This window comes from Oryx dammah, unplaced genomic scaffold (genome assembly GCF_014754425.2).
Source record: "Oryx dammah isolate SB20612 unplaced genomic scaffold, SCBI_Odam_1.1 HiC_scaffold_27, whole genome shotgun sequence".
Taxonomy (NCBI): domain Eukaryota; kingdom Metazoa; phylum Chordata; class Mammalia; order Artiodactyla; family Bovidae; genus Oryx; species Oryx dammah.
Window position 1 is genome coordinate 599,230 of NW_024070211.1, and position 26,780 is coordinate 626,009.

The window sequence follows — 26,780 nt, forward strand, 5'->3', positions numbered from 1 at the left end:
TGGAGGCCCTGGTGCCGAGGCAGTGCCGCGCCGCCCCAGGCAGGGCCTTCCAGCCCTCGGGCCTCTGGTGGCCCTCACTGCGTGCTGGGCTCCGACAGGCTGGGTGTCAACCTTGGACAGTTAGTTCTGAAGGTCCACACTGTCTCCTGCTGCCCCTGCCGCCAGCCTCCCCACCCCCGCCCCCAGGGTAAACATCTCTGGCACAAAACCCTCAAGTCAGATAATAAACAGGGACTAATGACCAGTTTCTCACGGTCTTCTATGGACTGCAGATACTGCTCCTTGCCTCCCTGGGACTCATCCTTCTTCTTCAAGTAAGGCTCGATGGACTTGTACTGAGCATAGAAGTTGCTCAAATCCTGAGGTTAAGAGGAAGAAGGAGAAACGGGTCAGATGCCACCGTCACCCCACGTGCCCTCATCCACGCCGTTTCTTGGACACTGCGCACGTTCCCGCCCCAGGACAGGCAGCAGCCAGCCTCTCTTTCTTTGGCACAGACACGCGCAAAGCCCGTGAAGGAGAAGTGGTCGCACGTGCGCGAGCTCAGGAAACCTCTCCTTCAGCCACGGGGGAAACGCTCCCACCTCGCAGTCCTTCCTCCTGATGCCCTTGAAAGCGCCCAGTGAGGGAGAGGAGAGGCAGTCAGATGTCAGGGGGCAGAAATTAAAGCTTTCCCAGCAGAGGTTTTCCACATGAATTCTTTGATGTCAGGGCTAAATTCATTTCTGAAACTGTCCCAAGTCTAAAGTTCTGTGTCTCGTTATTCCCAAACAATCCTCCCCAAAGGAGTGGCTCGAGGTCCTCTAGGCCGTCTGTCTCCTGCCGTTCACATCCCTTAATTAAAACCCATGACAGGAGAGAGACCTGCCCTGAAGAGCTGCGCCATCACACACACACCCCTCCCGACCCGCTTAAGACGCAGGGACTCACAGGAACAAGGTCCTTTATCACATACATGTGCGGCAGGGGGTAGATTTTGGAGACTTTGCTGAGGTCTGTGTCGATCCTGCGGGTGCACGCCAGAGTGTTGCCTCCGTTGATGTTCATGGCACAGGAGCCGCAGATGCCTGGAGAGGGAACGGGGCGCCCCGACCCGCTGCGTCGGCTCCCTGCCAGGCCCCAGCAGCAGCGGGGGGCCCGACACGGACACACCGTGCGGAGGCGCCTGCTGCCTTTCCCTCCCCTCCTTCCTGAACGGAGACGCTGAAGGCTGGAGACCCAAAACCCTGCTGTGAAACCAGGGGCGACCCTGAGGCTGCAAGGTGCCCACCCAGGATGGCGCTGCCGGCGCCCGAGGGCCCCTTGGCCCTAGCTCCTTGCTCCACGTCTTCTGAGAGGAAAAACAGCCTTTTCTGTGTGTTTGTTTTTAAAGTAACTGTTACTTGAATTATTTTGAAAAACTTAAAAAATCATTTATTTTTGATTGAAGGATAATTGCTTTACAGGGTTGTGTTGGCTCCTACTGAACTTTTTCTTTGGTTTGGCCATGCCACATGGCTTGTGGGATCTCAGTTCCTCAACCAGGGATCGAACCTGGACCCTCGGCAGTGAAAATGCAGAGTCCTAACCACTGGACTGCCTCAGAATACACCGGACTCAAACCCTCAACAGATTAAGACCCCAACAAATCAGCACTGTCTTGGTCATCTTAAAGTTGAGGCCTGGACACAGGTGACCCGGAGGTTGCTCTGATTCTCCTGTCTCCACAGAGCAGCTCAGTGCCTACACTCTGGATGTGAAGGCCACATGAGCTGCCTCAGCGCCGACTTCCCAAGGAGGATGAGCTCATGTGAAACCAAAGCAAGCACAAGAAGGCGCTGAGCAAGCACCGCAAAATGAGGCTTCCTTAGCTTGCACTCACTTCCTGCGTATGGAGTTCCCCAGGTATTTTAGGGTCACAAATGACTATGCTATCTAACCCCTGTTACCACATCTCTAAAAAAAAAAAAATACAATGAAACTTCCCTTAAAATGGCTGGCCTGGAAATTCTCTTTACAAACAAGGGAAACAGCAGTAGCCAAAGCTAATACCACTCTGCCTTTTTATTTTTAGCTCACACAGCCACGCCTGGTGTTTGGCTCAGAAAGGTTACTGGAAAGTGTCTTTACTTCCTGTGCTCTCAGGTGGGTATTTGATTACAGCAGGATGTTCCCTCAACAGCAGGATTCAGCCAAACCATCTGCGTGTCAGCAGCATCGGCTACATTAAACCCAGCCCTGTAAGATCAGCTGAATCAAAACAGACGTGTTAGCAGCAGGGCTGGAAACACTCGAGTCCACGGGACACGCGTGAAGCGCGGGGGGCCGGCAGCTCTGACGACCCTTCCTTGTACGGAAGGCACCTTAGGGAGAGAGTCAGCCACGGCCCGTGGTCTTGGCCCCAGCAACCCGGTTCTGGTTTCATCCCAGGCTGCCAAGCCAGGCTACGCGTGTACCGCTCGAGGGAACTCCAGAATCTGACAGCCCTGCCTGAGTCCTGGCTCCCGACTCACCCCCTCCGGGTCCTTCCGGAAGCCCGGACCCTCCCCGAGCCTCCGCCTCCTCACGTGTCCGCTGAGGGTGAATGACAGCAGCGCCTGTCTGCCTCAGGGGAAGCGCCCAGCACTGAGTGCGCACAGCCTGTGCTCCACAGCCGGCAGGATCGTCAGCCCTCACAGCACCCTGTGGTTTTCCCACACTGGAGAACTCTCTGGATGATTACTTAGGAGTTTTCTTTAAATCAGCTCCTTTTACTTAAATTCTTTTTAAAAAAATCATTTCTATCACCGTTCCACTGTCGTAAGTATATTTTTCTATGAAAGTAAACGATGTCAGTCTACACAGTCTGGAATCAGCAGCGCAATGCAGCCATCGCTGTTCCCACCCAGAACATCCCGCCGACCACCTGCTCTGTGCACGTGTGATGCTGGGAGCTGGCAGGGCGTGCGCGACTCCCCTGCTGGACAAGTAGTGAGTGTCTAGAAATTCCCCACCACCACCCGAGGGAAGGGGCTCTGTGGCTGCCAGGCAGAGTATCTGCTGGACCCCGAAGGGTGCAGCCGCTCACGGGGGCCGCCAGACGCAGTAACCACACGAGGGAAAGCTCCTCAAGGGAAATGAACTCCGAAACCTGAATGTGTATCCGGAGTTCAAACTCCCAGCCCTTCTGCCCAGGAAAAGCAAGTGCGACTCACGGCGGGGCTACCGGGCAAAGCGCTGCGGCCACCGGGCAGGCCGCCCCAGATGCGGCTCTGGGCAGCCCAGGCCTCTTCTGGGGGCCAGGACGGAAGTGTCCGAGCTCAGCGACAGGGAGGCAGAGGCTCACCTTCTCTGCACGATCTCCGGAAGGTCAGGGTGGAGTCGATTTCATTCTTGATCTTGATTAAAGCGTCCAGCACCATAGGGCCACAGCTGACCAAGAGAAAAAAACATCACAGAAATAACAGACCCAGCCGTGTTTATGTGACACCCAGTCTCCCTGCACGTCGCCATGACGTAGCCTGAGACGGCGGCACAGGTCGGCTGCTCTGCTTACCCATCTGGCCTCTCAGGCCACCTTCAGCCTTTCCCCAGGTTTCACTGTGCGCACAGTAGAATGCGGACACTCTTACACAGGTAAGGGCCACTGGGCTCTGCTCTGACGCCCACACTGCGCGCACACGTCCAGGAAGCGGAGCGTACAGAAATGGAGACGCGTTTAGACGAGGGAGCAACCTCCACACACTGGGCTCTGCTCCGATGCCCACACTGCACGCACACGTCCCGAAAGCGCAGCGTACAGAAAGGGAGACGCGTTCAGATTCAGGAGCAACCTCCACACACTGGCGGCTTGTTTCTTCTTTTAAAGCTCCCTGAAAAGTTTTCCCAAATAATCTATTTAAAATTTCAGGTTTATCTTTTTGGATGAAAACAGTAAGTAGCTTTAACTGGTTAGTTAACAGCTTCTCAGCTCTGAAGCACAGCGAGCAACGTCCACATCACACAGGCCTGCTGGAGGTGGATCAGCACGCAGGAAAATGGAACACGTGACAGCCTGTCTGCTACACACATTCAGTCTAAGGGCGACTGCAGAGATTTTGATTCAGTGAGAATGGCTTATTCTCTCAGAGCCTCAGTTTCTTCATCTGTAAAATGGAATTAATATTTATAAAATTATGAAGATTAAATAAAAACATGTAACAAGGTCCTGGTGAACTATATTCAATATCCTGTGATAAACCATAGTGGAAAAGAAATGAAAAATAATATGTATAACTGAGTCATTTTGCTCTACAGAAATTAACACAACATTGTAAATCAACCACACAGCACTTCCATTACAAAGAAGTGCAGCTTTCAGAGTACCTGGCGCAAACACATGCTCGGCAAGCCTACCTCCTGGCTGACTCGTCCACCCTATTCTGAGCATTTCTCTACGCACGAGGTTTAAAACATACGCCCCTCCAGATTCTCTAGATGCTGTCTCTCTCCCCCACCCAGCTCTGAGGCTGCTGACACACACTGTAACCTTAGGGCACGCCGCTGTTCAGTCGCTCAGTGTGTCCAGCTCTGCGACCCCATGGACGGCAGCACGTCAAGCTTCCTGTCCTTCACCATCTCCCAACTTTGCTCAAACTCATGTCCATTGAGTCAGTGATGCTCTCTGACCATCCCATCCTCTGTTGCTTCCTTCTCTGCCTTCAATTTTGCCCAGCATCAGGGTCTTTTCCAATGAGTCAGCCCTTTGCATCAGGTGGCCAAACTATTGGAGCTTCAGTATCAGTCCTTTCAACGAATATTCAGGACTGATCTCCTTTAGGATTGACTGGTTTGACCTCGCTGTTGTCCAGAGGACTCTCAAGAGTCTTCTCCAACACCACATTTCGAAAGCATCATTCCTCATCGCTCGGCCTTCTCTATGGCCCAACTCTTATATCCAAACATGACTGCTGGAAAAATTACAGCTTTGAGTAGATGGACCTTTGTTGGCAAAGTGATATCTTTGCTTTTTAATACCCTGTCTAGGTTTGTCATAGCTTTCCTTCCAAGGAGGTAGCGTCTTTTAATTTCATGACTGCAGTTACCATTTGAATGACCTTGGAGTCCAAGAAAATAAAACCTGTCAGTTTCCACGTTTTCCCTTTCTTACAGTGTGTAGCTCGATAGTCTGACAGACAGTGGAAGGACCGCCGGGATAAGGTTGGTTAGTCAGCACATCTGCACCGGCTGTACGTATTTCTACCAAGAATGTCATTCCCTTTCCGCTGGACCTCTGCTAGCACTGGGAACGGTAACCTTCACGTCCATTATTTATCCGAAGTCTGCTCTGTGCCAGGTTCTGTTCTGGGTGTTAAGACACCCACCAGGGGACAAAGCAGATACAAAGCCCTGCCCACAGGCAGCACTCACTCTAGTGGACTAAGCTCATAAGCTCCGCCTCTCCATGCTCCTTGCCTCTGTGTGTACTGAAGTCTGCGGAGTTTTCTTTGTTAAGGTCTGAACTGCCACCTTCTGGAAGAGAAACTCTCCTGTCTCTGCCCACTGCTCCTCACTCCCAGGACTTCACTTCCGGTCACCAACTGTGTGGGTGCGGTTTCCATGCCAAGTGATTCTGCCACAGCAAGTGGGTGTCCCGCAGTGGAACTCAACGCCGACACTACCAACTCGAGATCCTGAAGACTCCCTCCTCCAGTTTGCTAGAGTGGCTCTCAGAATTAAAGAAAGAGAAGTTTACTGACTAGAATACTGTTTATTATAAAAGGATACAGCCCTGCAACAGGCAGACGGAAGCGATGCACAGGGTGAAGGTATTTGGGAAGGGAGGAGAGCTTCCACCCCTCTCCGGAAGGCCACTCTCTCCTCACGCCTCCTGGGCTGTACCGAGTCACACTCTCTGAACCCTGGAATCAAGGATTTGTATGGAGGTTTAACTGGTGGCTCAGAGGTTAAAGTGTCTGCCTCCAATGCGGGAGACCTGGGTTTGATCCCTGGGTTGGGAAGATCCCCTGGAGAAGGAAATGGCAACCCACTCCACTATTCTTGCCTGGAGAACCCCATGGACGGAGGAGCCTGGTGGCTACAGTCCATGGGGTCGCAAAGAGTCGGACATGGCTGAGCGACTTCACGTTTCACGTTAACCATGTAGGCAAGACTGATTACGTCACTGGTCACGGAGGAGCGGTTAAACCTCGAGCCCCGCTCTCCTGGGAGACCTGCAAGTTCCAGCCCTCGACTCCTGCATTCTCCTAGCAACCAGCCCTAATCGAGTGGATTTAGGGGCTTTTAAGAAATCAGTTAATATGAACCCAGGTGTGGTTGAAAGGAGCTTGCAGTAACAAAAGACACCCATCTCACCTCTATTATGTTTCTGAGGCTGTCTCAGGAACTGAGAAGGGACACAGAACATCACACAAGATGGCCCTATAGTTCTTTGGGATTACAAGCGTTTCAGAAGCCAGAAACCCAAGACCAAATATACACCTCAGTATCACCCATCTGATAAATCCGATCCTAATCCTACTTCCACCCTCAACCAGCAACTGGCTATCTGACTTCTGATTTTGAAAGTCAAAATTTTAAAACATGCAAAAATTTTAAATGTTCACACTGGTAAAAGTTGGCCACTTTTCCTTCTACGATACTGTCCCCTTTTAGGTCTAAAAGCCCCTGCTCCTTCCTGAGGCCAGATGAGTCTTTGTGTTTTCTTCTGTTCCGTAACACTTTCAAAGCGTGTGCGTGTGCAGTCGTTTCAGCCGTGTCCGACTCTCGCGACATGGTGCACTGTGGCCCCCAGGCCCTCTGTTCCTGAGCTTCTCCAGGCAGATTACTGGAATAGCTGCCACGCTCTTGTCCAGGGGAGCCTCCGACCTGGAGGTTGAACCGCGTCCCTTACGCCCGTGTCGGCAGGCAGGTGCTTACCACTACCGCCGCCTGGGAAGCCCTCATTTCTGCCTTCCTTTAAGCAGTATTTTTACATTATTATTTTTAAAATTCTACTTTAATATATATTTAATTTATATATTCCAATTCCATTTTACCTATGTCTCTTGGCATTAAAAACAGTTGTCTGTGGGTGTGTTCAGTTACTGTGTCCAACTCTTTGCAACCCCATGGACTGTAGTATACCATGCATACCTCTCCTCCACCACCTCCGGGAATCACTCTAATTCATGTCCACTGAGTCGGTGATGCTATCCAAGCATCTCATCCGCTGCCGCCCCCTTCTTTTGCCTTCAACCTTTCCCAGCATCAGGGTCTTTTCCAGTGAGCTGGCTCTTCACGTCATGTGGCCAAAGTATTAGAGCTTAAGCATCAGTCTTTCCAATGAATAATCAGGGTTGATTTCCTTTAGAGTTGACAGGCTTGACCTCTGTGCCGTCCAAGGGACTCTGAATAGTCCTCTTCAGCACCACAATTTGAAAGCATCGATTCTTTGGCGCTCAGCCTTCTTCGTGGTCCAACTCTCACATCTCCATGACTACTGGAAAAACCGTGTGTGTGCCAAGAAGCTTCAGTCATGTTTGGCTCTTTACGATCCTATGGACCACAGCCCACCAGGCTCCTCTGTCCATGGGATTCTCCAAGCAAAAATACTGGAGTGGGGTGCCCTCCTCCAGGATCTTACTGACCCAGGGATTGAACCCAGGTCTCCTGGGTCCCCTGCCTTGGCAGGCGGGCTCCTTATCACTAGCGCCACCTGGGAAGCCACCGCTTTGACTATACAGACCTTTGTCGGCAAAGGCTGCTTTTTAATACGCTTTTAATTTTGTGGCTGCAGTCACCATCTGAATTGATTTTGGAGCCCAAGAAAATTAAAATCTGTCATGCATCCACTTTTTCCCCTTCTATTTGAAGTGATGGGACCGGATGCCATGATCTTAGTTTTTCGAATGCAGAGCTTTAAGCCAGCTTTACCACTCTCCCCTTTCACCTCACTCTCCCCTTTCACCTCACTCTCTTCTTTCACCTCACTCTCCTTTTTCACCTCATCAAGAGGCCCTTTAGTTCTTCTTTGCTTTCTGCCATTAGAGCGGTATCACCTGCATATCTGAGGTGGTTGATATTTCTCCTGGCAATCTTCACTCCAACTTGTGATTCCCCCAGCCTGGCATTCTGCATGATGTACTCTGCATGTAAGTTAAATAAACAGAGTGACAATATACAGCCTTGTCATACTTCTTTCTCAGGTTTGAACCAGTTACTCTAGAATTATATGTCCTTAACTTCTCAATGGATTGAGAGTTAATACTGTATCACTTCAGGTAACCACCTTCCAACTTTACAGGTGAACCTGCTCTCAGTTCTTATGATGGTTATCAGTTATCAGGACTTCCCCGTAGTTTAGCGCTGAGAGTCTGCCTGCCAGTGCAGGGGATGTGGGTTCAGCTCCCGGTCTGGGAAGATCCCACCTGCTGGGAACAACTAGGCCCGAGTGCCACGACCCTGGAGCCTGTGCTCTACAGGGCCCGGGAGCCATAGCTGCTGACGCCTGTGCACCCAGAGCCCGAGCTCTGCAGCCAGAGAAGCCCCTGGAATGAGAAGCCCACGCACCAGACGAGAGCGCCCACCGCCCGCGGCGACTGCAGCAGATGCAGCACCGCCAGAAGCAAGGCGCCAGGGGCCCCGCGGCACGACTGTGAGAGCCGTGCTGGTGCACGCGCTGCAGGCGGCTTCAAGGCCATCATCTACGTTAACAGGCAAGAGGAGAAGGGGTCACAGTTATCTTACCTGGTGCTCTTTATTATTTTCTAAGTGAGATTCCATAAGGTAGTTATTTTTCTTCAGCTTGAAAAACTTCCTCTTTCATGTGGCAGAGGCCTCTGGCTATTACTCCTTTCACTTTTTGTTATCTGAAAATGTCTTGATTTCATCTTCATCTTGAAGGATCCTTTTGTTGAATGCAGAATTCCAGTTCACAGACCTTTCCTTTTAGTAAGTTAGAGAAGGCATTCCGTTGTGCTTCAGCCTCTAATTTCTGATGAGCAGTGAACAGTCATTCACATCTCTGCAAGCAATGTATGTTTTTTCTCACAGCTTTCAAGATTTTCTCTGATTTTTTATCTTCAGTAACTTGACCGTGATGTGCTCGGTGGTTTTCTATGTTACCCTGCTTGGAATTCATTAAGGTTCTTGAGTATGTAAATTATGCTTTTCATAAGCTTGGGTAATTCTTGGGCATTACCTCTTCAAGTATTATTTTTTGCTTATTTTTCCACTGCACTTCTTCTGGGACTCCAATTACATGTGTGTTAGAGCTTCTAACTGTTCCATGGATCAATGAAATGCTTCTTTAAAAAATCTCTTTTTTCCTTTTTGTCTTAAGAACAGACAATTTCTAGTAATTTTTTTTTTAAATTTCTAGTTACTTTCAGGTTCACCAAAGTTTCCCACTGTCAGTTTCAATCTGCTCTTAAGCTAAGCCCATTCAGTGAATTCTCTGCTCCAGATACTGTACTTTTCAGTTACAGATTTTCCACTGGTTCTTTAAGTTCCTAACTCTCTGCTGAGATTTCCTATCCTACTGTGAGTATATCTTCCTTTATCTAAGAACACAATTACAATTGCTTAAAATCCTTTCTGCTAGTTCCCACAAGCGGTTGCTTCAAGGCTGGTCTCTGCTGAGTGTCTTTTCCCTTGAGCATGTACCATGCTGCACTGCTTCTGTGTATGAGTAATTCTGTGCTGTACGTTGGACCAGGTAAATAACACGGTGCACTAATGCTGGACTGTACTGTGCTGCTCAGAATAGTCCTGATTTTTTTGTTGTTGTTAAAGCAACAATTAGTTTGACTGAACTCAAGATCTGGGCAGTTCATAAAACAGAATTTGGGACTCCCCCTCTGTACCTCGTTCCAGGATTTCCCCCTCATTTTCTGGTTACTGTGCTGGCTTCCAAATGCATATTCTGGTTATGTAAGCTAGTGACTACAGTAAGACTGTGGTTTTTTTTATTGAGCTTTAGCCCTTGCACTCCCACATCAACAGGGGCTTGCCCTCAGTTAAAGAACATGCAAAGAGAGTTTATTTTTGCAAGTAACATCCTACCCTTCCAACTGCCAGCTCTCTCTGTCCGCCTGCTCCGGCTCCTCTCTTGCGCCTCTGGTCACTGCTGCTGCTGCTTTCTGAAGATTTAGGGATCCTGCCTGTGCTGGCTCTTGGCTGCAGCGCATGGGCTCCCCCGCTGTGGGGCACAGGCTCCAGGCACACGGGGTCAGTACTTGCGGCATGCAGGCTCTTCCCGAACCAGGGATCAAACCTGCCCCTGTGTTGGCAGGCAGATTCTTAACCAGCAGACCCCCAGGGAAGCCCCATCGCTTCCCATGCGTATTTTATAAACCAGAGTGTACAGTTATCATTTGTGGAAGGGTTAGGGCTTCCCTCGTGGCTCAGATGGTAAAGAGTCTGCCTGCAGTGCAGGAGACTCAGGTTCGATACCTGGGTCAGGAAGGTCCCCTGGAGAAGGAAATGGCAACCCACTCCAGTGTTCCTGCCTGAAAAATCCCACGGGCAGAGGAGCCTGGCAGGTTACAGTCTATGCAGCTGCAAAGAGTCGGGCAGACTGAGCAACTCTCAATTTCACTTTCAATCTAATGAAAGCTGTTCTGCCATTACTGGAAGTAAATGCAATCAATCTTTAAATTTTTTATCATTAAAAATGTTATAAATTCAACTCTTCCAGTTTTAATCACATTCTGTACTTTTAATTTGCAAAATTTTTATTCTTTAAGTATTTGATAACATTTTTATTATTCCTTAATCAAGTAGTTATTTAAAAGAGTGCTTTTTAATTTCCAAGTAATCATGGATTTTTGCTCTTAATATGAATTTTTAGTTTTATTGTGTTATGGTCAGAAAGTGTGTTCTATACAATTTTCCTTTATTTGGATTTTATTAATAATTTTCAGCTGCTAAATATCTGATAATTTTGTCTGAGATCATATATCAATTAACTCTATTAAAAGAGTTTACGGGTTGACAGAGTTAAGCATTAAGAATACTGGTCGTTTTCAAACTTTTTTTTTGGTGCCACGGAAGCTTTTGTTCAAAGGAAATACTCATTTATAAATAAAACAGACCACAAAACAGCACAGTGATGGTGGTACTGGGGAGGCAGAGGTAGCCGGCAGCGGGAAGCTAGAGCCCAGCTCGCTAGACTCATCCTTCCTCCTGGCTCTCTGCGGAGCGCCTTTAAAGATGCCGGAGTAGTTCAGAGAGGGGACGTGAGGGACTCGGCCTGCTGCTGCTGCCCTGAAGGCTCGGGCTGTGAGCCGAGGGCTGCGCTGGCCTCTGAGCGCTGGGAGTGGCCCTCAGCTGGCTTCTGCCAACAGCTTGAAGGAACAGAAGAGGCTCTCGTCTCCAGAAGGAACGCGGCCTTCGGACACCCTGAGCTTAGTCATGAGACCTTTACCGAACTGCTAACCTACAGAACTCCAAGAGAATAAATCGATGTTTTAAGCCACTAAATTTGTGGCAATTATTACTACAGAAACAGAAAGCTAACAAATAGGAATGGATCACTTTTAATATTTTAACTACATCCCTATCTTGGCCCATCACCATTCTGGACAAGTTCATAGTGTTATCATCACTGTAGAACACACAGGCCCACATTCACAAATTAGCATAAAACAAAGAATATGTTTAAACTGTTAATGTGTTAATGACTTCAGATCTATGCCTAAAACCATCTCTACTGTTATGCTGTGAGATGAAGTATTCCTAGAAACTGTTACACTTTGATTTGGAAGAAGGAAAGGAATTTCATGAAAGCTGTTCTTCTTGGTATTATCGTTTTTAAATCTAAAATCCCAGATTATTTTTTTAATTTAACTTTGACTGAAGGAGAATTGCAACGTTGTGTTGGTTCCCACCCTGCATCAACACGGATTAGCCGTGGGTATACATATGTCCCCTTCCTCTTGAGCCTCTCTCCTGGTATTCTCTTTTTGAATCAGGTATCTATGTCATTCTTGTTTTAAAATCAGATGATAAATTCCAGAGCCACTGGATACTCTCAGTATTAAAACCTTCCAAGGATGGGAAAAATATGTCCCTGAATTAGATCAAGAGCTCACCTTCATTTATCAAATACCTAGCTTTCACAGAGATACTCACTTATTCAAATCAATCTCATAAGTTTGCATATGAGGTTTGTCTCCAGTCTTGTCTGGGTCCCATCGATAGATGGCAAATTTCTTGATTCGGGGTGCTGCGGCTGCAGCTGTCTGGGCCCCACGGCAGGCCTGAAATTTTAAAAGTTCACAAGAAGGGGAAAAGAAGAATCATTAAAAATGCAAGATAAATCATTCTACTTAGTTGGCACTATAAACTGCAATACTGGATACAAACTCGTATATTCCTGACACAGTCTTTCAAGGTCCAACACACAGCACCAAGCAACTGTAATATGCCAGCGATGGCACCGGGGGCTGGTGAAATGGCACTGAATACACACACAGCCTTTGCCCTCACAGAAACCGGTGTGCAGTGAGCAAGAAGAGAAACGAAATGCTCGTAATAAAACACAGTGAGGGAGGCCTGCAGCAGAGATTTACACTAGTCTAAGTGGCCAGGGAGGCCTCCATAAAGGATACTTAAGCTGAGGTTTGGTGACTAGGGGTGAAGGGCAAGGAGAAGGGGCATTAGATGCTGAAGGAACACGTGCAGAGGCCTGGGTGGGAGGGCACAGACCCCCGTGAGGACCGAGAGACGTCCACTGTGCAGAGGCTAACCTGAGACGGGATGAGATGGAGCAGGCTCCAGGACGGCAAGAAAGACTTCTAAGTTTTGATCTTATCCTAAGAGCAATGAGAAGCTAACAAAAATTTATCAGGTGGATGACATTTTATTTTTGAGAAGACCACCACTGGCTTACAAAGGAAGACTCGTCAGCTGACATCTAGGGAAGCCAGTTAGGAAGTGACTGCGGTGATCAGAGAGAGACGCTAGTGTTTCGATTAGGCATTTTAGTCTGAGCCACTGTAAAAAAAACACACCGCAGACCAGGTGGCTAACACAGCATTTACTTCTCATGGTTCTGGAGGCTAGACGTCCAAGAGCCAGGTGTCAGCAGGTCCACTTTGGTGTCCAGGTGAGGACAGACGGCTGCACCTTGCTCCCCCTCCACTTGCTGCAGACCTCAGGTCTCCTTCTCTCCATAATGGCAGTGACCCACCACACAGGTTCTGCCCTCATGACCTCATCTAACCCTAATTCCCTCTCAAAGGCCCCAGGTTCAGGAACCATCACACCGGCGATCAGGGCTCCTACGTATGAATTCTGGGGGAACACAAACAATCCGCCCGCAGCAGGACGGCTGTGTACAGCAGCAGAGGAAACGAAGTAATGCATACCGGATCTTAAAACAAGGTAAAGCCTGGGCACTAACAGCAGCAGAGACCTGCGCTCTGAACACAGCTCCCGGGCATCCCCAGTCTGTGCCAGCCGGCCTCACGCGCGCCACGGGCCCTGGAGCGCCGCCGGGGCTGCTGGGAGAAGGCAACAGTAAGGGGGCCGGCTTCCCGCCCTCCTTGGAACAGAGCAGCCTCCCCACAAAAACGCATTTGCAAAAAGGGTGCTTTGCTCAAAAAGTTCTGTTTAAATTTACACTCATCTTAAAAGCCACTGTTTATTACTGCCGGGCACTGGATTAAATGCTTTCTATTAATGCCTGCACTGGGTCTTCATTTTTAAAGACGAGACAAATGAGGCTCAGAGATCGAGTGATGGGCCCTGATCAAGGGCTGGTGAGTGGAGCCAGGACTGGAACCCAGGTTTGGCTCCAGAGCCCACGTTCCCAAACACGGTTCTGTTTATTTGGGGATCTTCTCAGGCCTCTTCTTTGTGCTTTTTCTTCTCTTCACATCCTAACTCCTCAAGGGCATGTGTATTAGGGCTCTCCAGAGAAACAGGACCGACGGTGACACCCACGTGTGAGAAGAGGGTTAGTATACAGAGCCGGCCCACGTGACTACGGGGAACTGGCTCGTGTGGTTATGGGGATAACAACTCCCAAGATCCGCAACTGGCAAGCTGGAGAGCCGATGACGCAGCCCCAGGTCAAATGTCAGCACGCTCAAGACCCAGGAAGAGTTGTTACTTCAAGTCCAAAGGCGAGAAGAAGAATCAATATCCCATCCTGACAGAGGGGCTTCCTCTGATTTGAAGGAGGGCCAGTTTTTTGTTCTATTCCTATCTTCAATCGACTGGATAAGGTCACCCATGTTAGAAAGCCCAATATGCCTCACTCAGTCTATCCTACTTTTTAAAACGTAATTAAAAACTTTTACACAATTTAAAATTTTTTCAAAATTATATTTTCTGGCCACATTATGCAGCTTGTTGGATCTTAGTTCCCTAACCGAGGGCTGAATCCGGGTCCTCAGCAGTGAAAGCCTTAAGTCCTAACCACTGGACCACCAGAGAATTCCCCCAAATATTCTAATACAATTTTAAGGCTTACTTTACATTTACAGTTACTAGAAAAGACTGGCTGTAGTCCCCGTGCTGGATTGCGCCTCCCTGAGCCCATCTTCCGCCCGGCAGGCTGTGCCTCCCCCCCGCCCCTCCCCCCGCTGGTAACCATGTTTGTCCTGCTTCCTTTTTTGTTTTGTTCAGTATTTTGCTGTATTTTTAAGACTCCACATGTAATTGTATCATAGAATAATTGTATTCCTCTGTCAATCTATCAATTAAAATGTTAAACTCATTCAAAAACACTCGCACTGAAACACCCAGAAAAACATCTGACCGAGTGTCTGGGCCCAGTCAAGTGGATACAGAGCGTGACAGCATGGAGCCCCACACTCTGCGTCTCCCAGCAGACCTGGTCCATGTCCCTGCATATAGCAGTTCAATCCGCGGTTAGGAATGGTTGGAGAAAAGAGCAAAAACTGGGCATCAGAATAATGCAAAAATGTGGTTTATTTTGAATGTACCTTAAGAGGCTGAACAGGGCAAACTACATGAAGCCATTAAGAAATAGAAGTGCCCTCTGTCTGTGGCATTCCCGGACAATGAATGCCAAGCTGCCACCGTCCCCTCGTCCTTGAAGCCCTTTTGCATTTGGGCAGACAAAGCACGGCAGAGGCCACGCCACATCCCGCAAGCTTCTCCTGTGGCTGTGAGGAGGGGAAGGCTCTCGCCAGTCCAGAGAGTACTTGGCAAGATTCAAGCTACATTCCAGGCCAGCTCATTCTCTTATAAACTGCTAAAGAAAGCAAAAACTCTTAAGGTTCACTCAGTAATTACAAGAAATGCACTGGAGTTTACTGCTGGCTGGCAAAAACCACCCCAAATTAAATAAAGCTGAAGATATCAACCCTCAGTACGGGAAGAAAACGTATGAAGAAAATGAAAGTGAAGGTGAAGATGAAAGCTGTATTTTATCAAATCACCAAGCTGGTGAAGATCATTAAAAAAAGGAAAGTCACTTCTGCAACTGAACACTTTCCAACTACAGACTCCATTTTGTGAAATGTCAGGAATGCTTGGCTAACGCCACCTTGTGGTGACTAAGAGGAGGTGAACAGACTCTTGAAGACATTTTTGGCGGCGTCCTGACAGCGCGCAGGACCTCAGTAGCCCAGAACCTCTGCCCTCAGCAGTGAAAAGGGGCGTCCTAACCACTAGACTGCCAAGAATTCCCGGTTGCAGGTATTAGCTCCAGCAAGCTTTTGCTTGCTTAATGCCCGCCCCCCACCCTTTTTGGGGACTGCCCTGGTGGCTCAGACAGCAAATGTGTGGGAGACCTGGGTTCGATCCCTGGGTTGGGAAGATCCCTTGGAGAAGGAAACGGCAACCCACTCCAGTATCCTTGCCTGAAAAATCCCCTGGACGGAGGAACCTGGTAGGCTACAGTCCATGGGGTTGCAAAGAGTCAGACACGACTGAGCGACTTCACTTCACTACTTCACTCTTTTTTGTGAGATTTAATAAGGTATATTCATTATAATTCACCAATTGTAAGTGTATAGTTTGATGAGTTTTGATAAAACTGTATAACCACTCCCACAATCACAACAGAACATTTCCATTAAGAAAGTTCTCGAGTGTTTCTCTGCAGCCAGTGCCCCCTCCCGATCCCCAGCAACTGACTGGCAGACCCACCTCTGACACAGCTCCATACAAACACCATGAGGTCACACACGTGGGCCCAGCTTCTCTTGCTCCACAAAATGCTTCCTAGATTCATTCATGCTGCTGCATATAACACCTTTCATCTGGAAATAACTGTAGAACCCCATGCATTTATAAGAAATAAACCTGAGCTCCCACCTGCCCTTTACGTGATTTCCCTCAGTGGTGACAATGTACGAAACTACAGCACGATATAACCCCAATATAGTCAAGGTATGGCTTCCCTGTGGCTCAGCTGGTAAAGCGTCTGCCTGCAATGCGGGAGACCTGGGTTCGATCCCTGGGCTGGGAAGATCCCCTGGAGAGGGGAACGGCTGCCCACTCCAGTGTTCTGGCCTGGAGAATCCCATGGACTGTGTGGTCCGTGGGGCCGCAGGGTCAGCCGCGAGTGCAGAGCATCACGTCCGTCATCACAAGGACCTGCTTCTTCACAGTCCCAGTCAGGCCCCGCAGCCCTCCCATCCCTGCTCCTTCACCCCCAGCAATTACTAACCTGCTACATTTCTACAAGCCTGTCACTGAACAAAAGTTACATAATGTAATCATCTCTTCTCTAACTTGGGGGGGTTTCATTCAGCGTAACTCTCTACTCAGCCACGTTAGACGCCTCAACAAATTTCTTCTTATTGCCCAGCAGTGTTCCCCGGTGCATCACAGGTAAGCCACTCAACCACCAGAAGGCTGTTTCCACGTTTGAGGCTATTATGAATAAAGCTGTAATGAACAGTTGTGGACAAATTTCAATGTGAACATAAGTCTCCATTGCTCAGGGGTAAATGCCCAGGAGTGTAACTGCTGGGTTTAGAAAACGCAGAGGAACCAGAGATCAATTTGCCAACATTCACTGGATCACAGAGAAAGCAAGGGAATTCCAGAAAAACACCTCTCTCCATTTAATTGACTACGTTAAAGCCTTTGACTGTGTCGATCATAACAAACTGTGGAAACTGTTAAAAGAGACGGGAATACCAGACCACCTTATCTGCCTCCTGAGAAACCTGTATGCAGGTCAAGAAGCAACAATTAGAACCGGACACGGAACAATGGACTGGTTCAGGACAGAGAAAGGAGTATGAAAAGGCTGTTTGTTGTCACCCTGTTTATTTAACTTATACACTGAGCACATCATGAGAAACGCCAGGCTGGATGAGATATAAGCTGGTATCAAGCTCGGCAGGAGAAACATCAGTAACCTCAGATATACGGATGACACCACTCTAACGGCAGAAAGTGAAGAGGAGCTCAAGAACCACTTGATGAGGGTGAGGAAGGAGAGTGAAAAGCCAGCTTAAAACTCAACATTTAAAACACTAAGATCATAGCATCTGGTCCCATCACTTCCTGGCAAGTCAAGGGGGAAAAGGTGGAAGCGGTGGCAGATTTCTTTTCCTTGGGCTCTAAAATCACTGCAGTGACTATACCAGTCATGGAACCAGAAGGCGATTTACCTTTTGGCAGGAAAGCTACAACAAACCCAGACAGTGTGATTAAAAGCAAAGACATCACCTCGCCTCCACGCAGTGGAGGCCACAGTCTTTCCAGCGGTCACACACAGGTGTCAGAGGTGGAACATAAAGAAGCTGAGCGCTGAAGAACTGATACCTTTGAACTGTGGTGCTGGAGAAGACTCTTGACAGTCCTTTGGACAGCAAGGAGATCACACCCGTCAATCTGAAAGGAAATCAACCCTGATACTCATTGGAAGGCCTGATGGTGAAACTGATGTGAACAGCCAACTGATGAGAAAAGACCCTGATGCTGGGAAAGATTGAGGGCAGAAGGAGAAGGGGCAAACGCTGGATGAGACGGCTGGATGGCATCCCCAATGCACTGGACATGAACCTGGGCAAACTGCAGGAGCTGGTGGGGCCCGGGAGGCCTGCTGTGCTGCAGTCCATGGGGCCTCAGAGAGTCAGACGTGACTGGGCGACTGGACGACAGCAACAAATGGTAGCAGACAGTTTACCTTTCAATAAGCTGTGCTCCAAAGTAGGGAGCTGCTGTGCCTGAGTCAGGTAGTAGGGGAGAAGGACAAAATGCCTTTAAAAATTAACTTCTACAAATTCAAAACCATTGGTAAACCTCGGAATTTAAAAGGAGCCTGGGACTCTGCGGCTGTCAGCTGGTTTTAAAGCCTGATTTAACAGTGCTGTCAATGGGCACAGGCATCTGGCTCTCCTAAGCTCAGTTTACCTCCCATAAAGGCCTGTCAGAAACGACCGTGGTTACGGCAATGAGCCTGCACTCTAACACCTCTAATACTTATATATTTGCTTCCTGTCCACTTTACAAAGAGCCAAAGCTCTAAACTTGATCATGAAGACCATCCCCAAAGAAACTGTGTTTGCTTAGAGATCATTAAAAACTCTCTTAAGGATGATGCAAGACAAAAGCAAAACAAGCGCGCGCTGCAACAGCACACTGGGGCCTCACAAGGTGGGGGCCCCGCCTAAGTTCTGAGGCACCCCAAGGTGTCGCTGATTTTTTTCCCAAAACGACGACTTTACATTAATTTTGAGTTAAAACCATATTTTATACAACACTTGATTCAGGAGGGGGAGGCTAACAGGAACGAGGATAGAAGACGCTGACATAAGAAGAGAGCAGGCCGTGGCTCTGAAACTGGAGGAGCTGTGCTCATCTCCAGGCCTGCATGAGAGCTAACCGCAGGGTCATGGGGGAAGGACTTAAACCATTCCCTGAAGAGAAATCTAAACATCTGTTCTGCAGGTGTTTGTAGCAGAAGTAAAAGTGGAAACAACAGCTTTCGTCATTGAGCCCTTTACCATGTGCCTGACATTGTACTCAAGTATCTCTAATCTTTACAACATCTCTATCAGAAAAGCTTTTCTATTCTTAATTAAACAATAAGGTCATAAAACAAAAGAGCCAGGATTCAAACACAGGTCATCTAACCCCAAAGTCCACCTTGTAGCTGCTATATACAGTGGTGAAAATGCAAATCCAGAACACAACAGCACAAAAAGATAACTCCTTTCCCCCAAATAGAAGTTTTTTTTACTCATATAATCAGCAAGATTTCAAGTGGCAGTTGGTCCAGATAGCCAAATTTGGCCTTGGAGTACAGAATGAAGCAGGGTAAAGACTAATAGAGTTTTGCCAAGAGAACGCACTGGCCAGAGCAAACATCCTCTTCCAACAACACAAGAGAACCAGATGGTCAACACCGAAATCAGATTGATTATATTCTTTGCAGCCAAAGATGGAGAAGCTCTATACAGTCAGCAAAAACAAGACCGGGAGCTGACTGTGGCTCAGATCATTGCCAAATTCAGACTTAAATTGAAGAAAGTGGGGAAAACCACTAGACCATTCAGGACCTAAATCAAATCCCTTACGATTATACAATGGAAGTGAGAAATAGAATCAAGGGATGAGATAGACAGAGTGTCTGAAGAACTATGGACAGAGGTTCGTGACATTGTATAGGAGACAGGGAGCAAGACCATCCCCAAGAAAAAGAAATGCAAAAAGGCAAAATGGCTGTCTGGAGAGGCCTTAAAATAGCTGAGAAAAGAAGAGAAGCGAAAAGCAAAGGAGAAAAGGAAAGACATACTCATTTAAATGCAGAGTTTCAAAGAATAGCAAGGAGATAGAAAGCCTTCCTCAGCAATCAGTGCAAAGAAATAGAGAAAAACAATAGAACGGGAAACACTAGAGATCTCTTCAAGAAAATTAGAGATATCAAGGGAACATTTCATGCAAAGATGGCTCAATAAAGGACAGAAGCAGAAGATATTAAGAAGAGGTGGCAAGAATACACAGGAGAACTGTAGAAAAGAGATCTTCATGACCCAGATAATCATGATGGTGTCATCTCACCTAGAGCTAGACATCCTGGAATGTGAAGTCCAGTGGGCCTTAGGAAGCATCACTATGAACAAAGCTAGTGGAGGTGATGGAATTCCAGTGGAGCTATTTCAATCCTAAAAGATGATGCTGTGAAAGTGCTGTACTCAATATGCCAGCAAATTTGGAAAACTCAGCAGTGGCCACAGGACTGGAAAAGGTCAGTTTTCATTCCAATCACAAAGGCAATGCCAAAGAATGCTCAAACTACCGCACAATTGCACTCATCTCAGACGCTAGTAAAGTAATGCTCAGAATTCTCCAAGCCAGGCTTCAGCAATATGTGAACTGTGAACTTCCAGATGTTCATGCTGGATTTAGAAAAGGCAGAGGAACCAGAGATCAAATTCCCAACATCCGCTGGATCATTGAAAAAGCAAGACAGTTCCAGAAAAGCATCTATTTCTGCTTTACTGACTATGCCGAAGCCTTTGTGTGGATCACAACAAACTGTGGAAAATTCTGAAAGAGATGGGAATACCAGACCACCTGACCTGCCTCTTGAGAAATCTGTATGCAGGTCAAGAAGCAACAGTTAAAACTGGACATGGAACAACAGACTGGTTCCAAATCGGGTAAGGAGTACGTCAAGGCTGTATATTGTCACCCTGCTTATTTAACTTCTATGCAGAGTACATCATGAGAAACGCTGGGCTGGATGAAGCACAAGCTAGAATCAAGACTGCCAGGAGAAATATCAATAACCTCAGATATGCAGATGAAACCACCCTTATGGCAGAAAGTGAAGAAGAGCTAAGGAGCCTCTTGATGAAAGTGAAAGAGTGAAAAATTTGGCTTAAAACCCAACATTCAGAAAACTAAAATCATGGTATCTGGTCCCATCATTTCATGGCAAATAGATGGGGAAATAGTGGAAACAGTGACAGACTTTATTTTGGGGGGCTCCAAAATCACTGCAGATGGTGACTGCAGCCATGAAATTAAAAGACGCTTATCCCTTGGAAGAAAAGTTATGAGCATCCTCAAAGTAAAAGTGAAGTCGCTCAGTCGTGTCCAACTTTTTGGGACCTCATGGACTGTAGCCTACCAGGTTTCTCCGTCCATGGGATTTTCCAGGCAAAAGTATTGGAGTGGGTTGCCATTTCCTTCTCCAGGGGATCTTCCCAACCCAGGGATCGAATCCGGGTCTCTGGCATTGTAGGCAGACGCTTTACCGGCTGAGCCAACAGGGAAGTCCTACCTACACAGCATATTAATAATAAAAGCAGAGACATTACTTTGCCAACAAAAGTCTGTCTAGTGAAAGGTATGGTTTTTCCAGTGGTCATGTATGGATGTGAGAGTTGGACTATAAAGAAAGCTGAGCACCGAAGAATTGATGCTTTTGAACTGTGGTGTTGGAGTAGACTCTTGAGAGTCCCTTGGACAGCAAGGAGATCCAACCAGTCAACCCTAAAGGAGATCAGTCCTGGGTGTTCATCGAAGGACTGATGCTGAAGCTTAAACTCCCAATACTGTGGCCACCTGATGTGAAGAGGCAACTCACTGGAAAAGACCCTGATGCTGGGAAAGATTGAAGGCAGGAAGAGAAAGGGATGACAGAGGATGAGATGGTTGGATGCCATCACTGACTCAATGGACATGAATCTGAGTAAACTGTGGGAGTTGGTGATGGACAGGGAGGCCTGGTGTGCTGCAGTCCATGGGGTCGCAGAGTTGGATACGACTGAACGACTGAACTGAAGCGTTGTGAAGGATGGAGCTACCATCAAGTGAGACGGGAGAAGGCTGGTGTGTGTGTCTCAGGATTTTGGTTTTGTGCCAGCAAAGTTTATCAAATACCCATGTGGAAATTCTGAGAATATGGCTGAGTGGCCATCTGAGTCTGAAGATGCGGGGTGATGTCCCGGCTGGAGACATGCATTCAGGAGGCATCTGAAGCCCAAAGGAGTGTCTATAAAGACGAGGCCTAAGGAGAGACTCCCTCGAGTCTGGGGCCAGGGAGAGAGAAAGGACCACCCCCACGAGAGGAGGAGCACCTGGAGCCCGGCAGGCAGGCCAGAGACACGTTTTGAGGAGGGAGTTAACAGTATGCTTCAGGGAGCAAAGTCCCATGAGAACTGACGTTGGAGTTACCAAAGCCAAAGTCACTGGCAGCCCTGACCCAAGTATCTTCCGTGAAGTGCTAAGGGTGAAAAGTCTGAGTGGAATAGGTTCCTGAGAAGAGGTGGAGAGATAACTGGTTGGTGAGTTTAGACACCTTTTGGGAAATTTTTCTATAAAGATGAGTGGAGACCTGGGGTGGTGGCTGGATATGGCTTTTTCTGAGATGAGAAAAATACCATGTTTGTGTGCTACTGTTGATTGCGGGGGGAAGAGGAGAATTTCTGGAAAGCTATCTTTGAACAAGCGATGGGAGGAGAGCAAGAGCGAAGGGTGGCTAGAGGAACGCTGCCAATTTTCTCACAGTAACAGGCAGAAAAGGGCAATATACGGGCAGACATGAAGAGGTGAGCAAATAGTTGAGGTTTTTTTTTTGTAGCCTACCTAGCAATTCATACTCCAAACCCAAGAGCAAGGCTGGGGGGAGGTCCTTCAAAAGCATTTCTACCTCAATCTACAAAATTAAAGAGTGTTCAACACTGAGCGCACTTTTGTAGGACATCTTAGATAAGATGAAATCCACAGTTTATAATTTAAGGGGAAAAGCAAGATCACCAACAACTGGACTGAAATGGCACTGAGGATAAAAAGGGTGAATTCTCCATCATGTTGAAAAGAAAGTGAAAGTGAAGTCACTTAGCTTTGCGACCCCATGGACTCCAGCCTCCCAGGCTTCTCTGTCCATGGGATTTTCCAGGCAAGAGTACTGGAGTGGGGTGCCATTGCCTTCTCCAAACCATCATGTTGAAGGCAGCCTGTTTGTTCTCTAGGAAAGCTTCCTTAAGGGGCAGGTTTGGAGCTAGATGGAGACAGGTTTGACCCTGTTGCTGGGAAAGATTTGAGGGCAGGAGGAGAAGGGGACGACAGAGGATGAGATGGCTGGATGGCATCACCAACTCAATGGACATGGGTTTGGGTGGACTCTGGGAGTTGGTGATGGACAGGGAGGCCTGGCATCCTGTGGTTCATGGGGTCGCAGAGTCGGACACGACTGAGTGACTGGACTGAACTGAGAGGCAGGTTTGGAGGTGGGACAGGAAGGTGAGAGACAGAAGGGAGGAAGGCAGGGAGGCCCCTGCAAGCCTGGGGAGAACAAGAGGTCAGGCTTGCTTCTGAAATGTGTGAGTGGTACTGCCACAAATCACAGCTCTGCCACTTGAGAGCTGAATGTTCTTTGGCAAATTACACAACCTTTCTGATTTTAGTTCCTCTTTTGTAAGAAGGCGGGGAGTATTAGCATCTACCTTAGAGGATTAAGTGGAGGGCCAAGCTCCTAGAATTGTTCAGAAAATAATTTCTGGTTTTCAATATTGTCAACCGTATCAGTTCCTGTATTATTTTGATTGGCAGACAGATATCCTAACCCTGCCAGTGCTGGGAGCAAAGATATACACAAATGAAAGTAGGTGGTAATTGCCCTCAAGGAATACATAGTCTAGACAAGAAAATGAAGCAACATCACAAGCACAATACATTACAGTTAAATACTTACAGGCAGCACTGTGGTTCGGTGGTGCAAACTAAAGCATAACGGGAATTCAGAAGAGAAGTCCCACCATGTTCTAGACTCCTGGAATCTGAATAAGCCCAAACGTAATACACCACGCTCATTATTTTTCAGGTGGCTTTTGAGGGTATGAATGCATATTCCTAGAAAACGGTAAGCGAGAGGGTGGAATCTTCTGTTCTCCGCCCTCAGGGCCCTAGGATGGCCTCACCAGGAATTACAACACTGACCTATGAAACCAGCCCTCTCTATAATTCATTCTCGGAAGAGGGACCTGAGCTTTAGAACTCACTCTCATTGGCAGGGCTCTCACAACTTGACTGCTTGCTCAGCAACTATAAAAGGAACTGGTAAACAAGGTCATTATCAATCACCAATTTAATGCTCAGAGGGCACCAGCTTGAGCCTCTGGTAGGCAGGCCTCACTCCCACCCCTGCTTTTCAGAATGACTGTAAAATGACTTGTCCAAGTTCACGGACAGCACATTGGAAAGAATTAGCATTAGAAGGTGGGCCATAGGCACTGTGTTGTAAAACCACAGCAATTACTTAACACTAGATGTACTTTCACATGAGTGCAAGAAGAGGAGAGAGACGAATATATTTTGTACACCTATCACGTGTCTTGATCTGTGCTAGGAGTTTTTCACACATTATGTTCAAAACAGTGAGTTTAAGTCCTAGATCAACTGGTTCTTGGCTGTGATATTTTGAGCAAGTGAAAAAAAATCTTTTGGAGGGGCCTCAGTTTTCAAAGGGAGAGGAAAATGGCAACCCACTCCAGTACTCTCGCTCGGAGAATCCCGAGGACGGCGGAGCCTGGTGGGCCGCTGTCTACGGGGTCGCACAGAGTCGGACACGACTGAAGTGACTTAGCAGCAGCACCAGTTTTCAGGTCTCTAAAAAAGGAGGTTACAATTCCTGCTCACCCACCTCACAGGATTCTTTTCCCAGAGGGAAAAGATTTGAAGGGGATGCGTGAAACCTTAGTCTTTGATATACACAGACCGCAGTGGCAAGTTTCCCTTCCCCTTCTCCGTGTTCCCGTTTTCCTGACGATACAAGCGATGTGGAGAAAAACCATCAACGCACCCTGGACGACAGATGCGAGCAGCGCCAGCCTCTGGGCCCGACCCGGGGCCGAGCCGTGAGGTCGGCACCGCGCCACCGAGGAGCGCGCGGCGTCTGGGGGCGCTCGGGCCCGCCCCCGCCTCGCCCCTCTCCTGCGCTTTCCGCCTCGCCGCGTTCCCAGCCGTGCGCCCGGCAGCGGTGCCTCCCAGGCCCTGCCCTTCACGCCCCGGCGGGCCCGTCCGTCCCGGGGGGGCCGGTGTGCGGGCGGAACGGGGGCCTGGCGCCCAGACGCTCGCGGTCGCGCTCCGCTCGCTCCGGGCGGCCGTCACCCGCCCGCCCTGCGACCCTGGGCGAGACCCAAGCGCCCGCCTCTGCCTTCTCCCCGCGTCTAAAAGGGCCCCTCCGCCCTGAGCGCCGCGCAGGGGCAGGGAGGAGCGGCGCGAAACCGGCGTCGGGGCCCCGCCGCCCCTCCACCTCCGCCGCCGCCCCCTCGCGCGCAGGCCGTCTCCGCGACCTTCGCGCCGGCGCTGGCCCCCCGCCCCGCGCCGCGGCGCACCTGCAGGCGGGCCCCGCCGAGGGCGGCGGCCGGGACCCGGCGCCTCAAGGAGAGAGCGACCACCGCCGCCATCTTGCTCCTGACGTCGAGCCCCGCCCTCCAGCCCGAGGTCGCGCTCCGCCGGCGTCCCGCCCGGCACCGCGGCGCCACGCCCGGGCCCGCCCAGGCCCCGCGAGCTGCGCAGGCGCCGCCGGGTGGGCGGGGCTTCCGGCCCCCGAGGGGCGGAGGGCAGGCGGGGGAACCAACGCGAGCGCGCGCAGGTGCAAGGGCCGGCGCAGGCCCACTCGGCTTCCCAGGGGGGAAGGTGACCTTCCCAGGGGAAGGGGGCGGGGCTTGAGGGTGGGCCGCGGGAAGGGGCGGAGCTACGTGCACGAGGGGGCGGGGCCGTCCGAGCCAAGTCCTGGCCCGGTTTTAACCCCTTTTTTCTGATCACTTCAGTTCAGTTCGGTCGCTCAGTCCTGTCCAACTCTTTGCGACCCCATGGACTGCAGCACGCCAGGCCTCCCTGTCCATCACCAACTCCTGGAATTTACTCAAACTCAGGTCCATCTTGTCGGTGATGCCATCCATTCATCTCATCCTCTGTCGTCCCCTTCTTCTCCCGCTTTCAATCTTTCCCAGCATCAGGGTCTTTTCAAATGAGTCAGTTCTTCGCATCAGGTGGCCAAAGGATTGCAGTTTCGGTTCAGCATCAGTCCTTCCAATGAATATTCAGGACTGATTTCCTTTAGGATGGACTGTTTGGATCTCCTTGCAGCCCAAGGGACTCTCAAGAGTCTTCTCCAGCGCTGCAGTTCTTTCTTGTAAAATTTATCAATCATAACACTCTCTGAGTCATTTCTGTGAGACACAGTGCAGTTTGCCTGAGACTTTCCAGGTTTCAGCACTCCTGGGTTCCGAGAAACTCCTCGTGCCTGCTAAGTCGCTCAGTCCTGTGTAACTCTTTGCGACCCTGTGGACTGTATGTAGCCTGCCAGGCTCCTCTGTCCATGGGATTCTCCAGGCAAGAATACTGGAGTGGGTGCCATTTCCTCCTCCAGGGGATCAGTCCCAGGCAAATCAGGAGAGCTGATGAATGAACCAAGGGGACTTAAAGACAGACGGCAGGCAAAGTTGTAATTTATTCACTCATTATTCATTTTTTCGTCATTTGTTCAAAAATATGTATGGAGTGCCTACTATGTGCCAGGCGCTAGGATGCTGCAATGAGTGAGCAAGCCAGGTGAGGTTGTGCCCTCACTGAATTTACTCTCAAATCGGCGAGTAAGTGGACAATTGCAATACAGTCAGCTCTGCTCTGTAAAAGTGGGCCAAGAGGGAAACTGGCCCTCCACGGTTCAGTCATCTAGTGTCAGCAGCCATTCTCTGAACTCCTGCTCTGTACCACACGCTACGATCTGTCATGTTAATCTACTTTTGTTTTTACCTCTTTTACTGGCGTGTAGTTGCTTCAGACGCTGTGTTAGTCTCTGCTGTGTAGCCAAGTGAATCAGCTATACGTATCCGTACGTTCACCCTTTCAGATTTCTTTCCTGTTTAGGTCTCCACAGAGCATTC

General features: G+C 48.9%; 1 protein-coding gene across 2 annotated transcripts in view; it reads right to left on the reverse strand.

Annotated features, from left to right (window-relative positions):
• Positions 1–25,412, reverse strand: part of SDHB (succinate dehydrogenase complex iron sulfur subunit B) — a 31,273-nt gene extending 5,861 nt beyond the window's left edge. The window contains exons 1-5 of one of the 2 annotated variants that reach the window (XM_040229407.1): positions 25,224–25,412; positions 12,073–12,200; positions 3,305–3,390; positions 931–1,067; positions 243–359 (exon numbers count right to left, since the gene is read on the reverse strand). In XM_040229407.1, the coding sequence (XP_040085341.1) occupies positions 243–359; positions 931–1,067; positions 3,305–3,390; positions 12,073–12,200; positions 25,224–25,295 (540 nt within the window). In that variant the 5' untranslated portion in view covers positions 25,296–25,412. Of the gene's footprint in view, positions 1–242; positions 360–930; positions 1,068–3,304; positions 3,391–12,072; positions 12,201–14,707; positions 14,807–25,223 lie in introns of those variants that run through there. The other variant, XM_040229406.1, reaches the window with a different exon arrangement.
• Between the last annotated feature and the right edge of the window lie 1,368 nt (positions 25,413–26,780).